The sequence below is a fragment of the Rattus rattus genome, chromosome 7, assembly GCF_011064425.1.
Source record: "Rattus rattus isolate New Zealand chromosome 7, Rrattus_CSIRO_v1, whole genome shotgun sequence".
Lineage (NCBI taxonomy): Eukaryota > Metazoa > Chordata > Mammalia > Rodentia > Muridae > Rattus > Rattus rattus.
This window is the reverse complement of record NC_046160.1, coordinates 38,278,872-38,296,971: the sequence shown is the minus strand read 5'-3', so window position 1 is coordinate 38,296,971 and position 18,100 is coordinate 38,278,872. Positions and strand designations below refer to the sequence as shown.

At 49.3% G+C, this 18,100-nt stretch overlaps 1 protein-coding gene across 1 annotated transcript; it reads left to right on the top strand.

Moving 5' to 3' along the window:
* The first annotated feature begins 2,889 nt into the window (after nucleotides 1-2,889).
* Cys1 (cystin 1) lies at nucleotides 2,890-16,851 on the top strand. The gene is made up of 3 exons (XM_032907524.1): nucleotides 2,890-3,293; nucleotides 14,267-14,319; nucleotides 16,400-16,851. Exons 1-3 carry the CDS (start codon nucleotides 3,015-3,017, stop codon nucleotides 16,503-16,505), a joined length of 438 nt encoding a protein of 145 aa, XP_032763415.1. The 5' UTR covers nucleotides 2,890-3,014; the 3' UTR covers nucleotides 16,506-16,851.
* The last annotated feature ends 1,249 nt before the right edge of the window (nucleotides 16,852-18,100 follow it).

Sequence of the window (18,100 nt, the reverse complement as noted above, 5' to 3'; positions counted from 1 at the left end):
CCACAGACTTGCCTACAGGCAAATTTGATGGAGGTGTTTTATAATTGAGGTTTCTTCTTGGACAAACCAGTTTATGTCAACTCGAAAATAAACTAACCAGTACAGGTTCTTGTTTTCAGAGTTAATGCAAAAGCACTCAAGCTGGACCTCACATTCCATCCGCCATCACCAGCAACCGTCCATGATCTCTATAGAAAGACGTCTGCAGTAGACTGGAGAGATGGCTCAGCAGTTAAGAGCACTGACTGCTCTTCCAGAGGTCCTGAGTTCAATTCCCAGCAACCACATGGTGGTTCACAACCATCTGCAATGAGGTTTGATGACCTCTTCCGGTGTGTCTGAGGACAGCTACAGTGTACTCATATGCATTAAATACATCTTTAAAAAAAAGAAAAGAAAGGTGACTGGGTATGGGGACAGCGGTGGCCCAAGCCCTTAATCCAAGCACTTAAAAGGCAGAGGCAGGAGGATCTCTGTGAGTTTGAGGTTAGTCTAGTTTACATAATAAGTTCTAGGCGAGCCAGAGATACAAAGTGAGACGCTGTCTCAAACCAAACAAAACACACAAGCCTGTGTGGCTGTGAGATTCCTGCCTGGAAATTTAGTCTTAAATTCTTGGGACTAACTCGCTCTGGGAAATGGTCTTGGAGGCCGCCTGCTAGCTCAGTATCAGTGTGGGTTTTGTTTCCAGATGGTCTCCTGCAGTCCAGATATCCTCTCACACTTGCTAAGTATACCCGGAGAAGACCCTGGTCTCCTAATTGTCTGCCTCCACCTCATGAGTGCTGGGAGAACAGGCATGCAGTGCGATGCCTCACTCAGTGCAGGCCTCGCAGACTCTCACAGAAGCCAGGACTCCAAATGTGGCTGACATTATATGTGATCTCAGAAAGAACACAGGCTTTGGCACGACTCCTGTGCAGGCATAGCTACGGAGACAAGTCTGGGGGAAACCGTTGAAGTCAAGAGTAGTGAGGAAAAACTTGGCTGCTCTGGAGAACACAGGAGCTCTGGCTATATTTAAACTCGGAGTCACATGACTAGACTCTACTTGGGCAGGAGTAAAATATGTTTTCTTTTAAATGATTAAACTGAGTTGAACTTTGCTCAAGAAAAATTCGTTCCCTCTGACTTTTTTCTCCCCCGTGGCTTGAAGAGTTTCAAGATGAGATTTGTTTTCATAAAGAGGAAACTCATGTCAGTAATCTCTAACCTAGACACATTTGTGCACTTGGAACACCCGAATGTCATCAAATCATGTATTTGGCCCCATCCCCTACATCTGGATGGCCAAGAAATCTCATTTTAAAAAGGAAGGGGAAGTGGGGCTGGGGATTTAGCTCAGTGGTAGAGTGCTTGCCTAGGAAGCACAAGGCCCTGGGATCGGTCCCCAGCTCCGAAAAAAAAAAAAAAAAAAAAAAAAAAAAGGAAGGGGAAGTGTAAACAAGTGTTCTTCTCTAGTTCTGTTGGTAATACAAACACACCAACACAGATGTGTTCTCGTGTGTATCCCACTTCCGTGGGCATCCGTTTTTAACGTCTATTCCTGCGATGATGAAAATAGTACAATTTCATGCCACTGTTGGGAGAATTTAGCCCAAAATTCCACTTTCACAGTGGGTTGGCAAGTAAGGATGGGGTTATTGGCAAGTCAAAACCAGAGAAAGCTAAAATCAGGGCATTTAAATCACCCTGCCTTGGAAAGTACTAGAAGGGAAGCAGGCAAAGAATCAGCCAATGGTAAGCCTCCAGAAACCATAAAGCACAAATCTAGCCAAACCAGGGTCGCCCTAGGCCTGTAGGAACCTTAGTGGAGACAGCTTTAGTAACCAGATCTCTACCTGGAGAAAAGGAAGCCAGAGCCTGCGGTGAACCGGCCAGAGGAATCCCAGGGGAATCCCAGAGGTCAGACAGGGGTGAAGAGGAAGGTAGTCTTTCAAACTCTAAATTCACCCTGCTCCCGCCCCCACCCACGGGGTCCGGTCTTCCACAGTCTAACTACTTCTGCGCAGCCTTCCCTCCTAGGTTCACACGCTCACTCCAGAGTCTTCTCTCCATCCCTAGCTTCTTCGTCCAGGGACACGCCCCTTCAGTGTGCCCCGCCTAGGGCCCTGGTACACGCCTCTCAACCCTCACTCAGGCTGGCCACCCTGAAGCTCTCCCCTCCCCTGGACATTCTCTCTCTCACACACACAACTCTGATTCTCCTTTTCTGTCTCCCCCACCCCCCCACCCCCCCGGCTCACTTTGCCTCTGCTCTCTCAGACCTGTACCTGAAGCCCCAACGACCTCCTTTCTGTCAGCGCTACTCTCCAACTCCTGATCTTCCCCCTTCCCCTGGCATCCAGCTCTGCTGCAAGCATTCCTCCGTCCTTCAGCCGGTGTCTTGCTCCCCTTTCCCCAAGCATGACTCCCACCCATGCTCCATGAGGCTCGCCCAAACTTCCCCAAGATGATCTCCTACCCTGATTTCCCTTCCACCGGTCTACCCACCCTGCATCCTTTAAGGCTCCTTCCCTTACAACACTAACCCTGTTACACCTCCCTCCTGTACACACCCTACCTCAAACTTCCCACCCGGCGAGTCACTCCCACCCTCTCCTCATATCTCTTACCCTCCTCCCCCCAGGATCACCTTCTCCATGTTCTCCCTGTTCCCCGGCGCTCCCCCCCGCCCCACCCCGTCCTTCATCTCCTCCACGTCTTTCCCTCATCCTCCACTTCTCTCCCTGAGGAGCGTCCCCCGCTCCCCTAGCAGCCTTTTACCTCCTCCAGCCTCCCAGATCACCCTTGCCTCTCCGTCTCTCCCATCCCCGCGTCCCCCGTGACTCCTCCCGCTCCCCCATCTTCCATAGTCCCCATCCCCCGTGACTCCCCCCATCCCTCCATCGCACTCTCCTCCGCTCAGTCCTCCAGAATCCCCCTTGCTGCTCCCTCGCCCCATCCTGCTCGCCGCGCTCCCGCCCCAGTCCGGCCCGACTTCCCGGCTGCGCGCTCCAGGCTGGGTACGCGCCATGGGCAGCGGCAGTAGCCGGAGCGGCCGAATCCTGAGGCGGCGGCGCAGTCCTGACAGGCGCCAGACGAGCCCGGGAGAGACAGCCTTGGAGGGCGGCGCGGCTGACCAGGCCAAGACAGCCGCGGTGCAGGAGGAGTGCGGCCCTGATCCCCGCCCCGCGACGCCCCCCGGCGGCCGGGAGGAGACCCTGCGCCTGCTGGACCAGTTGCTGGCCGAGTCGGAAGCCTGGGGACCCCAGGAGCAGACCCCACGAGGCCCCGCCCGGCTCCCACCCGCGGTGAGTATGGGGGGCTGGTCCCTCCACTCATCCTTCTGCACCCATCCAGGCCTCGGCGCCTCTGTCCCCAGCTCACCCAGGTCCCTCCCACCCTTAGTCCCTTATAGGGCTTTGTGCCCCTTCCTTATCCCCACTCCTGCATGGGGGTGCTCACTACTGTCTCTATTTCGGGGTGACTTACAGAGACAATCTTAAAAGAGCAAGTACAAACAACAGTTGGCAGAAACACCTAGAACTTTCTTCTGGCTCGGGGTTTGCCTTACTTTACCAGTGGTGCTGCATGTCGTCTAGCTGCAGCATCCTTACAGCCCAGGTGGGAATTGACCAGCAAGGGCCTCAGCTTTGGCCTTCAGGGAATACGGTGGGCGGAGGCGATAAGTGGGCGGACCACCTGCCAAACAGTGGTTGGAAAACGCCCTGCCGCGGCAGACACATCCGGATCCTTGGCTGGCCAGGCAATTCCCATATTACAAGCTATTTTTAAGATGCTTTGACTCTTTTAGCTCCCTTATCCTCTCATGCTGAACACTTGTAATAACACCCCCGCTGTTCTAGAAAAAACATGTCTTTGGTGGGTTGGCACGTCTTTGCTGCTACAGAGCTAAAAATTAGAACGGGTCTTAGCTGCTCTTGGCTGGAAGAAGAGGCCAAAGACAGTATCTGGAGGCAGAGGTTGCTGCAGGCCGGCAGGGTGGAGGGAATGTCTTCTTGGGCCCAGCTTCCAGGCGAGCATCACCACGGAAAGGCCACTGGGATGGTGGGAAGCCTTGGGTACACACTTCTCTCTGTCCCATGTCTTCTTCCCATTGCCCAGTCGAGGTTTATAACAGGACAAGTGAGCTGTGGTGAGGACTGAATTATATAACGGGATTCCTCTAAGACTACATCAGCCTACAGTTATGTAACAGCAACACTGGATAAACAGTTGAGGGATCTGGGGGAGATTTTGACATAACAAGGAAACAATTTTTCAGCGTCATTTTCAAGTGCTTGGGAAACTTCCAAAGGTTTGGAAATAAGAGTTTCCCTCCATCTTTCGAAGTGCCAGCCTGGAAGAATATAACAGAGACAGAAGTTCCAGTCACAGTTACAGCCCCTAGAAAGTGGGGCTTGCATTAGGTGTCAGGGACAAAGACAGGTGACCAGAGTCCAGGTCTGGGAACGAGGGGGAAGTGAGAAGTCTCAGCCTGAGAGTCTGCAGGAGCGATTGACTTGAGTCTGAAATAGTCAGAGGGCAGGAGCAGAGGCGAAGAGGAGGCTCTGTGTGCCCATGATGGTGGGTACAGTTAGGTTAGCTGGGCTGTGGGTGAAAGGTCTTCAGCTATGCCTTGCTATGTCAGGGCTATAGACTTTATTGAGAATGAAGTGGGCATTTGAAAGTTGAAGAGGGTGAGATTATTGTGTTGTTGAGGAAATTACTCAACAGCGGGAGAAGGGTAAATCAGACAGAAGAAAGCTCGGGGTGGGTTTACTCTGGATGTCCAACTGACCAAGCCCTTGACCTAAGGAGTAGCAGAGAGAGAGGCGTGAGGAGGTAGGTTCAAGAAATAAAGTGTGGGGGTTAGGGATTTAGCTCAGTGGTAGGGCGCTTGCCTAGCAAGCACAAGGCCCTGGGTTCGGTCCCCAGCTCCGAAAAAAAGAAAAAAAAAAAAAAAAAAGAAATAAAGTGTGATCAGGGAATAGGTGGTGCATGCCTTTAATTCCAGCCAACACTCAGGAAGCAGAGGCAGGTGGATCTCTGTGAGTTTGAGGCCAACCTGGTCTACAGAGTGAATTCCAGGACAGCCAGGGCTACACAGAAAAAAATCCTGTCTCTAGAGAAACGGAAAGAAAAGTGTGAAAGGCAGAGCAGTGGCTACTCTTTTTTGGGGTTGGGGGTTGTCTCAGGTGTGTCCCCCGTACTGTGAATGTTTCTCAAACTGATGAATGAGTCCCAGAGTCCTAAGAGAGTGCTCAGGTCCAGGGAGACAAAGTCATGAAGAGAGGCCCCTGCTTTTAAAAGCTACTGCCCATGCTGGAGCCTGGAGTCCAAGCTTCTGTGCTAAGTAGCTTGCCTGTGCCTGTAGCTGATTCCCCAAGGGGCTGGGCATCTTACAGAACTCTGTATTAGTAACTTACCACCGAGATAGGAAAGACCTGCAAATTTAACATCAACCATAGAAAATGGCCTTCCTTCAGAATGTTCGAGAGAATGTGTCCCCGAGCAAAAAGGCATGAGCACACTATTCCTATTCTTTTATTAGGAAGGAAAAATGAAATCTTTTCCTTATATTCATAACCCTCTAACCCTTAGGAGAAGGTGCTCCCCCCTTTTTTCTTGTTAATAAGAACATCATGATTTAATGATAATATTTTAAAGATACATATATCTATCTACATCTATATCTATATCTATATAGATAGATAGAGAGAGAGAGAGAGAGAGAGAGAGAGAGAGAGAGCGCTGTCTTCACACACACCAGAAGAGGGTATCACATCCCATTACAGATGGTTGTGAGCCACCATGTAGTTGCTGGGAATTGAACTCAGGACCTCTGGAAGAGCAGCCAGTGCTCTTAACCACTGAGCCATCTCTCCAGCCCGACAATCCTTTTAAGGTCCTTCATTTAAACACTTCATTGAACGTGGGACTAAGGGGCTAGCTCAGTAGTAAAGGACTTGCCCAGCATGTTCCAGGTCCTGACTTTGAGAAAACAAGGAACAAAATTGGAACCACTGTTGACTGGAGTGCTTTAGAGGCCAATTATTCATACCCCTGAATTGTCATCCTGAACATAGTGTTATACTGGATTAAAAAAAAAATGCCAGCTTCTTATTGATTCTTTGTGAATGTCATATCATGTACCCCAATCCCACTCATCTCCCTGTCTCTACCTCTCTTCCCTCTGCCCCTGCAACCTACCCCCAATCCCTCCCCCAAACCCAAACACCTTGTCGTGGAAGCTGTACTGGGTCACAGTACATCCCACAGTGTACCCTTTTGTCCACACTTCTTTGCGATGAGTCACTGGTCTGGTTCAAGGCCTCTGCTTCTGCTACATTATCAATCCTGGATCCTCACCAGGACTCCTCTCAGATATCCTGTTGCTGCCCAGTGTCATGGAGATCCTGCAGCTTTGGGTCTGTAGGACCGGCCCCTTCACATGCTCCAGCAGCTCACAGATGGGGTAGATGTTGGGGTGGGCCAGCTCAAAGCCCTGGATCTGGGCCTGAGTGGTAGCTGAGGTGGTCAGCCTGCCGGTTCTCCTCAATCTTATACTGTGTGACAGTTCTAGAGAGCCAGAGGATGCCTCACTGGTTCTGAGTTTTTCCAGCTCTTGCAGAGGACCTGAGTTCAGTTCCCACCACCCATGCAAGGCTGCTCACAGCTCCCTGTGACTCCTCCAGGGCAGTGGTTCTCAACCTTCCTAATGCCTCATGTTGTGTGGACCCCCAACCATAAAATTATTTTCATTGCTACTTCATAACTGTAATTTTGCGACTGTTACGAACTGCAATGTAAATACTTGACATGCAGACTTTCTGATATACAAATTGATGACCCCCTGTGAAAGGGTCATTCGGTCCCTAATGGGGTCATGACCCTCAGGTTAAGAACCATTGTTCCAGGGGATCTGATGCTACCTTCTGGTTTCTGAGGGCACTGAACTTGCTCAAACCCACACAGACACATACCAATACAGATACAAATAAATAGTAAATTAGAAAGTAGTAAAAATAAAAGATACAGTTTTAGTTTATATTTTAATAAACTAAATTAATGTGTACTTAATATTAGTCTTGTATTAATTCTTCCCATGTTCATCCATATTTTAAAAATATTTTATTTTTTAATGACATAATAACTGTACTTATTTACAGAGTACAAGATCAGAAAAGTGCTGGATTACAGATGTGTACCATCATGTCTAGCTATTTAGACAATTTCTTTAAAGATTTTTTTGTTTAAGATTTACTTATTATATGTAAGTACACTGTAGCTGTCTTCAGACACACCAGAAGAGGGCATCAGATTCCATTACAGATGGTTGTGAGCTACTGTGTGGTTGCTGGGATTTGAACTCAGGACCTCTGGAAGAGCAGCCAGTGCTCTTAACCAGTAAACCATCTCTCCAGCTCCTATTTAGACAATTTTTGAGGTTGGATTTGTTTGTTGTTTTAATTTTGCCAAATTGAGAGTTATAAGAAAAAAAGGTAGGGATAATCTTTTAAACTCTTTTATTATTTATGTGAATTCGTATGTGTGTGTAATTCTATTTTGAAGTGTCCTACTTGAACCATCTCATACGCAGATTTCCCTTGTATGGTTCCCTTCCATAGTTTAAGGGATGTGAGACAGTCTATCAAATCCTCGGCCTTTAAGTCATGGACCCAATCCCCTCTCCTGCTACTGCTTTGGATTAATTTTTAATCTCATGGCCGCAGGAAGTGCTCAGGACAGAAATCCTTTCCCAGAGTTACTAGAACTTGTACATCAGTGGTATTAGTCGGGGTGCTTGAGACCTCCAATTCTGCAGCGGAGGGGAAAACTGAGTCAACCTAGGGGCTGGAATTGGTGGTTTTAAGAGCCATTTAGTAAGCTTGAAGGACACAGCAGAGCCCCTGTCAGTCAGTTGGCCTCTTCCTGGGTAAAAGGAGCTGAGAATATTGATTCATTCATGGAGGGTGGGTGCAGGGAACTGAAGTGTTCTCTTATCTTTTCAGATGTTTGTTACAGTGCCATGGTGATGGTGGTGTGTGGTGTGTGTGTGTGTGTGTGTGTGTGTGTGTGTGTGTGTGTGTGTGTGTGTGTGTGTGTAGGGGAGGATTCGTCACAAGACTATGTGGAACAGTGGTACCTTCTCTTGGGGCTGAATGACATCTTGTTCACCACTTTTGCAAAGTTTCAGATTTGCTGTAACCAAGAGGGACTGGGGTGGGTCTGTTACCACCAGGCAAAGGAGACTTTAGGGTGATCATGGCTTGCACTGCTGTGGAATCTGCAGGGAGGAAGCAAAAGAAAGGAACTCACAGCTGCGGAGCAGACTCACCAGAGGGACTTAAGGATGCTGGGCTCACAGCTGCAAAGCAGACTTGCCAGGGGAGTAAAGGATGCTGGACTCCCAGCAACAACAAAACAAAGAGCTTCCAGACAGCACCAGTGTGCCTGCAGTCAAGGCAGAGCAAAGACCACACCTCTAAATAGCTTGAAGTGGGGTCTCCATGGCACATCAAGAAGAGTGAAGCACATGGCCGACTCCAAGAACTCACACAGTGCTGGGAAGGCCACGGAAGGGAGTCCATGCTGCAACAAGGGGGCTCTGAGGAAGGAACAGGAAAGACAGCACCAAGAAGTCAAGGAGAGAAGAAGCCCCAGGCAAAGGAAGTCTCCTTGTAGTAACAGATGGCAAAGGGTATTGTGGGAGCCCAGCCTTTGATAAAAGAATGGCGGGTTCTGCCAGAAGCCCAGAAGTGAGAAACCACTCCCATTTTCTTTCTAAACCAGCTGTGATGGTGCTGGCCTGTAATCCCAGCACTTAGGAGGCAGAGGCAGGCAGATTTCCATGAGTTTGAGGCCAGCCTAGTCTACATAAGGAGTTCCAGGCCAGCCAGGGATACATAATGAGTCTCTGTCACAAAAAAGTAAGTTCTGAATAGAAACAATTTTAAAATGGAAATAAAAGAGAAAGGCAGACACTCCTCTCAGATCTTAGGGACAGGATCCTGGGAGATTGTAGCATCAGCAGGATACCAGGAGTAAGATTTTTAAGCTAGAAGTACAGTACCTAGGGGTGGGAAGACCTTGCTCCTCCGTGGGGTCCGGGAATGGAAGATCACGTTCCTCACTTGGCTTGTTATTGGGGTCTGGTGGTGGTTATGGAGGACTGGGCTTTCTGTGAATCCATGAGGAACACTTCCCAGGAGGCCACCAACACTGACCACTATGCTGGGAGACCAGTGCCCTCTGGTGGTGAAGAGCAGACTCTGACTGGCAAAATCCTGAAAAGTGCCCCCTGGTAGGTTAGGTACTGGAGGTCTTTTAATACTTTTCTGACTGTAATGTGTTCAAGTTTGCACAATTTAAAAAAATTAAATTGTTTTTAATTTAAAAATTAAAAATCAACCAAACCAACCAAGCTGGGATTCAGACAAAGATAATTCGTAGAGAAGACAACATACAAACACACGGGAATAAACAGGAGTGCGTCAGACAGTATGGGTGGACGTCACCGTCACTGTGCTAAGAGAAAGAAGCCAGGTGGTAAGGAGTCCATACTGAGGCTTCTATTCCTCTGGAGACCTGTCTGAAGTGGCAGAGTAGATTAGGAGCTTCCTGGGGGAGGGGCAGGGAAGAAGGGAATTACTAGGAGCAGGGATGAGAACTTTGTGTGTGTGTGTGTGTGTGTGTGTGTGTGTGTGTGTGTGGTGTGTGTGTGTGTGTGTGTGTGGTGTGTGTGTGTGTGTGGGGGGGTGTGTGTGTGTGTGTGTGTGTGTGTGTGTGGTGTGTGTGTGTGTGTGTAGGGGCCGTGGACGTGAGCTTGCTTATGCTCATGGGTGTGGATGCATATCTACAGGTTTACGAAGATTGTATGAAACTGTGCTTTAACCACCCACAGTGTCCTATGTCCATTGTACATATACCACACCTGTGCACATGTATACACAGTACATACAAAGCTGATCAATTAAGGGGAGAACATTCCATAGAAGATGCAGGATATATCCTGGTAAGTAAAGTAGGCAGTATATTTCTAAAAAAAAAAAAAACAAAAAAACCCAAAAAACTTTGAAACGTTACATACAGATGCATGTGTGTGTGTGTGTGTGTACACAAGTGCACACTTACAAATATATACACAAGTGCACACTTACAAATATATACACAAGTGTACACACTTACTTGTAAGAGTCCAGGATACCTGAAGTGCTGCCAGCTTCTCACCTCCTGGGGTGGGTTCTCTGTTTCTTGGCATAGCTGGGCTTTGTTTGTCTAAAGTCTTCCTTGGATGGCGAGGGGAGCTATGCCTTCTCCTACCCCAGGGCACACACTCACAAGCACACACACACCTTAAGTGTGAGCAGCTGGTAGCAGGCATCCAGTGGGCTGGAGCAGGAGGCTTCATGTCTCTGTCACCGTCTTTCCTTCAAGTTCTTCCTTGGCTTGGGCAAGGCTGGGTGTTCCAGGAGGGAGCTGATGTATTTCCCACCTGTGGCGGTCACGGTCAAGGCTAAAACAAATTGGCTGGAGAAAGTGCCATGTGTCAAAATACGGGCCCCAAAGAGAAACAGAGGTGAGAAGTGGACGGATGGGACAAGTTGGAGCCACTGGGAAAGAGCCAGGACGTGGCTCTTCTGATCCCACTTCTCTGAGCGCAGTTCCCAGGGCAACAGGGTTTTGTCACCTTGGCTGTCTCCAGGGAAGGTAGGGATTCCTGTTACCACCAAGTGCTGTTCCTCTGAGCAGCAGCAGGTCCAGGGGTTGATGTTGGTGCTGGATTCCACCTTGTCACCTGCCTGGTCAGAAACCATGACAAACCTTCTGTCCTAACGACAGGAGAAGCAGCCAAGCAGGGGACAGCAGAGCTGGCTCCAACGGAAGCCGAACTGAGGAGATGGGTGTCCGAGTAAGAGGCCTTCATCAAAACAATCAAGCCAGCTGCAGCAGGATGGGTAGCTAAACCTCACGGAAAGCTGTAGGGAGACAGATTGGTGTGACCGTGAGAAGGAAACTTCACGTACACCTGGAAGGATGGAAAATGTTGTCCAAAGAGATTGGGCACAGCTTGTTCATAGCAGCATTACCACCACAGCCCGAACATGGCTGGAAGCAGCTCCATGTCTATCTGCAGGTGGATGGAGAAGCCGCATGGGTACCATCCATGCGACAGGATGGGTTTCTCTCCTTAGAAGTTCTGTCAGACGTCGCTCCATGTACCGAAGGACAGAGGGCAGATTCTTTGGAGTGTCTACTTGTGGGTACTCAGACCAGGCAAATTCAAAGATGGGAAACACCAGCTATGGTGGTTACCAAGGGCTGTGAGAGGCTGTGAGGAGTTAGTGTTTAGTGAACTTTCAGTTCAGCAGGATAAAGAGCCGTGGTGTGTAACAGTGTGGACGTGCTTTATTGACATGGGAGTGCACGCTTGGAAGTAATTGAACTAGAAAAAAAAATGCAGGGAATGTGTATTTTTTACCACGGGTAAAGTGGTTTGTTTTCTGGGTGTTTTGTTTTCTTTGGTATTTGAAACAGGATCTTATGTAGCCCAGGCTGGCCCCAAATTCCTTTTGCAGCTGAGAATGGCTTTGAACTCCTTATCCCCCTGCCTCGGCTTCCTGAGTGCTAGGATTACCGGTATATGCCATTATCCTCAGCTAGACTTTAAAAACATTATTTACTTATTTGTATGTGTAGGTGTTTGTGTGTGTTTATATGCAACACAGGCATGGAGGTGCCCGTGGAAGCCAGAAGGCAGCACTGAATCCCTTAGGGCTGGAGTTCCAGGTAGCTCTAAGCTGACACATGAGTGTGGTAACCCGGGTACTCTGTAGGAGCAGTGAACACTCTTAGTCTTAACTCATATTAGTCAGCCTTCTCTAGAGAAGCGGAACTTATAGAATTTATGTATATGGTCTATTAGAGTCACTTACAGTCAGTCTATGGTACAAGTAATCCAACTGTGGGGGTTACAAATGAAAAGTTGCTCAGTCTAAGGCTGGATGTCTCAGCTGGTCTTCAGTAGACACCGGAATTCCAAAGAAGTAGGCTGTAGTGCCAGTGAAGGAGTGGACTTGCTAGCAGGGGAGAGCAAGAAGGCAAAGAAAGAAAGCTTCCGTTTTCTTAGTTTGTTTGTTTGTTTGTTTTTCCATGTCCTTACATAGGCTTCCAGCAGAAAAGGTATGTCCTAGATTAGATGTATGTCTTTCCTGGTCTACAGAACTAGTTTTAGGACAGCCATGCCTATACAAAGAAACCTGTCGGGAAAACAAACAAACAACAAAAAACCCCAGACAACAACAAGAAGGCTTGTCTTCTTGCCTCATGTTCTGGTTCAAAGGCAGCATGTCCTCCTACCTCAAAGGACTGGACCAGAAGTGGATTCACACACTTCCAACCAGGGAAAACAATCTCATAGGCGCGCCCTTTATCTCTGGATTGTCCTTCACTTCGTTGTCAGGTTGACAACGAAGATTAGCCATCACGACTACTGAGCAATGTCTGCACCAACCGCTCTCTAGATTTAAAAACGAAACAAACGAAACAGCCTTAAAACTCTCCCCTGGGTCTGAGGAGAAGAGTCAGTGAGCAGAGTGCCTGCATGCAGGTACGAGGGCCTGAGTTCAGATCCCCTTGTAAAATCTGGATGTGTTGGCTTGCACCTAGAACTCTAAGTGTTCTGGGGATTGAGAGGGGGGTGGGGTGTCCCTGGAGCTCACTGCTCAGCCAGTTAGCCAGTATTTGAGCTCTGGGTTTAGTGAGAGACTCCGGCTAAAAACCAAAACCAAACAACAGGAAAGTAGACAGTGATAGAAGTAGACCTGTCCTATACATACATGTGCACATGGATCACATATGCACACCTTCCCTACATGTGCGTGCATGCACACACACACACATACACACATTTTCACCAGAAAGGGTAATGGTTGATAAACTGAATGTTTGAATTTGTTTGCTTGTTTGTTTATTCTGATGGATTCTAGAATTAGAATTACAAATTCAAAACCTCTCTCCTGCATCCCTGGAGTGTTCTGACTATGGCCTCCAGGCTGCCACTGCACAGAGCAGCCTGCTTCTATCTCACCCACCTCCTTCTTGACTCTAGGTGACCTGTCTTCACCTGAGCCCTTTGTTCTAGAGGATTTTTTTTAGGTTGCCTTGTTTTGTTTTAAAACCTTATCTTTGCATCGCTGATCCTTCAAGCCACTGTAACAAAGTGCTTCAGGCTAGGTTAACCTATAAGCAATGAACATATTGCTCACAGTTATTTTTTAAAAATTGTACTTTAAGAAAAGGGGGGGGGCTGCTGGCGAGATGACTCAGAGGTTAAGAGGACTGACTGCTCATCCAGAAGTCCTGAGTTCAAATCCCAGCAACCACATGGTGGCTCACAACCATCTGTAGTAAGATCTGATGCTCTCTTCTGAAGACAGCTACAGTGTACTCATATATAATAAATAAATAAATCTTTAAAAATGTAGTTGTTTTAGTTATTTAAGTAAACATATATACATATTTAAGGATTTATTTATTTTATGCATATGAGTACACTGTAGCTGTTTTCATATACACCAGAAGAGGGTATCAGATCCCATTACAGATGTGAGCCACCATGTGGCTGGGAATTGAACTCAGGACTTCTAGAAGAGCAGTCTGTGCTCTTAACCGCCGAGCCATCACTCAAGCTCCACATATGTGTTTTGAGACAAGTTCTCACTCCTAAGCCTAGGCTGGTCTTAAATATTCAGCATTCCTCCTTCCTCGGCATCCCACATGCTGGGATTACAGTGTGTGCCCAGGTTAAGCGTGGACGTAGTGCAGTCTTGCTGAAGGGAGGGTACAAGGCTATTGAGGCTGGGTGATCTGGTTCCTAGAGATGGAGATAGGACGGTCTCATGCTAGGCCCGATGGGACACTGATATCCGGAGGTGAGACAGAATGAACCCTTACATGGTAGAAGTTGGGATGGAAAGGGATCTGAGTGCTGCTGTTTCATTTATTTATTTATTTATTTATTTATTTATTTATTTATTCATTTATTTATTCATTCATTCATTCACTCATTCATTTATGAGTTTTATAAGTCTCTCCCACAGCCTCAGTTTTCTTGACTGCAAAATAGGTAACTGGGGCTCCAGAGTCCGAGGGAAGCTTCGCCATTCTGATGTTTACAGACTCCGGTTTAAACATCTGTTGTCTCTTCCACAAAGCCAGAGTGTTAATCCAGTAGACTGGTGACACGTTTTTGATGCTTTTCCCTGTCTTTCTGCTCAAGGTGTCCCCAGAAAAGAAGGTTACGGGCAGCCCTGAAGACAGCTGTGCCTCGGAGTAAGTATGAGGAGGAGGTCCATGGCCTCCACGAGCCTGAAGTGCTTCCTTTCCATCCACCTAAAGCTGTCCAGTCCCCTGTCCTACAGGCCAGTGAGGCTCTCAACACGTAGAGCTGTGCGCTCAAGGGGTGTGAAGGGTGACTTCCAAGCCTAGTCTTCACGCAGCTCTGAGCTTCCTCCTGACCTGACCTGGCTTCCTGGTTTCCTGGCTTGCTTGCTCGTTCCCTCCATCCCTCTGTCCCTCCGACCCTCCATTCCCTCCGTCCCTCTGTCCTTCTGTCTCTCCGTCCCTCCGTCCCTCCCTTCCTCATGGTCTGGCTTCTCTGTGGCCATTCTGGACCGTTCAGGTTTGTTCAGATATACATGGGTGTCCTGTTGTGTTCAGTTTTTATCTCTAAAGACTGCCCTTTGCCGTAAGGACTTCACTGCTCCCTCCAAAACCGTCAAGAAAAATCACTCAACACTCCTGCAAGCTTCACACGTAGAGCTGCCAGGCTGGCGGCTCAGCCTCTAATCCCAGCACTTAGGACACAGAGGCAGAAGCAGAGGCAAGAGTTCCAGGCCAGCCTGGTCTATACAACAAGTTCCAGGCTACCCAAGGCGACACAGTGAAACACTGTCTAAAACAAATAAGTAAACAAACAAATAAACAATAAAAACAACCAAACCCACCCCAAACCCTGCAAGTAGTGTCCCAGAGTCCTGGACTCTTTGCCTTTAAAACTCCTCAGGGGCTGGGAACACAGTCTCCTGGGAGCTTGCCTGCCATGTGCAACGCTATGGATTCACTGCCCAGTACAGAAATAAAATGCGAGAGGCAGCAAGACGGCTCCATAGGTAAAGGGCACTTGCCACCAAGTCTGACAACCTAAGTCTAGTCTCCAGACTCCATGGCAGAGAGGGAGAAACCAACATTTGCACGCTGTCCTTCAACCTCTATTGTGTGCCATGGCACAAGCCCTTGTATACATATGCGCGCGCGCGCACACACACACACACACACACACACACACACACACACACACACACACACACAGAAGAATGTCAGTGCTTCTAGTCCTTCGAGTACATGGGACCCAGCGCTGCTCCATCAGACGTCAGACTCCTCTGCTGCTCCGTGTCTCCCGCCCCTTCCTCTCTGGATATCTGTCCACCTGCAGGGCTATCAGCATACACAGTGGGAGAGGGATAGTGTGAGGAGTCTTAGCCCCTTCACCACAACCTTGGACGCCAACTGCTTCAGCTTTCACTGTTTCAGACTAGTGCCAGCGGCTGGCAGCGGTGAGCCTAGAAGGGCTTGTTCCTGTTGAGGGTCTCCAGAATGGCAGGAAAGCCAACTTCCTGCACAGCTCTCTGGCTTGTTCTGAGGGCATGGTGGACCCTTATGTTCCTTTCTCTCTGCCAGAAGTCAGTGGGGACTCCAGAGGATCAGTCAGGAAGGGTAACCATTACCGCTATTCCAGGCTTGCAAGGTTACAAACTGCTCAGACCCTCCTAAGTCCCCATCTCTCAGACACAAGCAGCACCTTAGCCCTCCTCTGGTCTGTCTTGGGATGCAGTCCTTCCTGCTTATTGATGGAGACAGCAAGAGACATGACTCTTCTAGGGTCTCCAGCTACAGTGCACCAAAGCCAGCTGAGATCTGCCCTCCTCCAAAGCATTGGATGTTCCCCTTTGCCCCGCAGGCACGGTAGGAAAGGCAAATGCTTCGGCAGCAGTCGGATCTCTGAAGGTCAAGCCGCTTACCCAGGTCTCTCACTCTGTGTTTTGGGAGAAGTATATAGAGCCCTGGACGCTGTTCTCGGAGGGTCAGCTAGGAACCTCAGATGGGCCTGGGCCTCGGACTTGCCCAGCGTCAGCCTCATTGCAGGTCTTGGTGGATAAAGTGGGAGGGTGATGGTAGATATGAGTGAAGAAGGTCATGCCTATGTGTCCAGTAGGAAAGAGATTCAGGTGTTTCCAGAGCAGAGGGTTTTGGTTCGGACGTGAGGATGGACCACTTAGAGACCACTGTGGCTGCTAGAGGAGATGGGAGTTTGAAGGCAATATCCAACTATGTCTATATTCCTCACCCACAGAGCCCCAGGCAGCAGCCCCAAGAGACCTGAGGGGCAGTCGTCCATCTCCTATGATTACTCAGAAGAGGAGCTCATGGCGAGCATCGAGCGGGAATACTGCCGCTGAGCCGGATGAGCGGCCCTGGACACCACTGCCCAGACCTTGTAGGTCTGTGAGCTGGGCTAGAGCCAAAGGCACCAGCTTACCTACGCGCGACCTAGCCAGAGGGGAATACAGCTATCTTTCCAAACTGATCTTTTAAGGTTCACGGCTGGAGTCCTGCCGATGGCCTGGCCGACCAAGAGTGAGGGGCAAGTAGGTGCCAGGCCACAGGCGTGTGCATACCTCCTCTTACTTTGAGGGGTAGCCTGGCCGTATGGTTCCCCTGAATCTGAACTGTTTGTCTGCTCTGCCCAGGTGGGAAAGGGTCAATCTGTCTTGGCATCTGTGCCACAGGCTTCTTCTAGAAGTTTCCACCAAGGTATGTTCTCAGTCTCTACACTAAGATTCGTCCCGTGCAGTTACCTCCATGGACGTCAGTTTCCACGGGCACACGAAGGGCCCAAGTATACGGATGGGGGGCAGGTGCTGAGCGTGTAGGTCTAGGCGGGTCCAGGGATTGCATTTCTGACAGCATAGAGGTAGTGACAAGCTGCAGGTGCAAGGACTTAGGGCCTGAGACCCTTGGCTTCTCCCTCCCGTGTGCGGGAGGCTCCTCCGAGCTACGGTGTTACAGCCTCCCCTGCTTGGATGGAGGAGGAGGAGAGGGGGCTGGGAACCACAGATGCTCTGGCATCCCATTATTCCATTAGCTCGGTATCCCTTCCCTCTGGGCCTCTCGGTTTCTCTCTTGGGGAGAATCCTGGAGGTTCTTTGAGGTCTTTCAGGCCCTATCAGTCGGGCAGCTCTATCTTCCCACCAGGGCCCTGCCATCTTCCGAGGGCCATCGTGCTTTATGCGTCCTGCTGAGAGCAGGGCTGCGTTGGAGCTGAGAGAGGCGTGCGTGCAGAGGTTCATGGCAACTCTTCTCCAGTTTCCCTTCTGGCTGGCAGTCTGGCTAACACAAAGGGCCTCTTCTCCTTCTTCCTGCTTGAGTGGAAGGTAGTCCCAATAATGATGCCAAAGGGACCTCAAACATTGACAGATGGGAATAGAGAGAGCCCGTGGGAAGGTCCTGTGTGGTCCTGTAGGGCCTTGTGTGGTCTTGCTCAGGTGTGGACGCACCCAGCTGGTAGACAGGGTTCGTAGATTAGTGAGTGGAGGCACAAGTCTGCATCCCTGATATCATCAGGCTGGAGGGCTATTGAGGCCTTAAAGGCTGCATAGTGAATTCAAATCCAGCCTGGACTATGTTGTGAGTCTGTCAGGAAACGGGGCAGAGAATCAGGAAACAAGAGCAACTTTTGCTAAGGTCCAAACAGGTCTCGGCTTAGGTTGCATCTCCGGACCAAGGCGGTGGCCTTCGCCAGCATCTTCCCTCTCCTGAGAACAGCTGCCAGCCCATGAATCCTCAGAGCACAACCTACATTACAGTATCTCAGGAACCAAGGAAGAATGGTCACTGAGACCGTCCCCACACCCACAGTCCTTTGCCGTCCCCTGCAAATGATTCCATGAACTCGTGACTTGACAAGAGTGCCTTTGAGTGCTCAGTGGGGAGACTTGTGCTACGGTGGGAGCCCAGAGCCTTGGAGTGTCTGCTAGTCAGCTGAGGGTTGGGT

Bases quoted from the DNA above. Each gene is read 5' to 3' on its own strand.
- Cys1 (XM_032907524.1), top strand. From the start codon at position 3,015: ATGGGCAGCGGCAGTAGCCGGAGCGGCCGAATCCTGAGGCGGCGGCGC. The intron at 3,294-14,266 runs GTGAGTATGGGG...TTTCTGCTCAAG, and splicing joins CCGCCCGGCTCCCACCCGCG to GTGTCCCCAGAAAAGAAGGT. The intron at 14,320-16,399 runs GTAAGTATGAGG...CCTCACCCACAG, and splicing joins GAAGACAGCTGTGCCTCGGA to AGCCCCAGGCAGCAGCCCCA.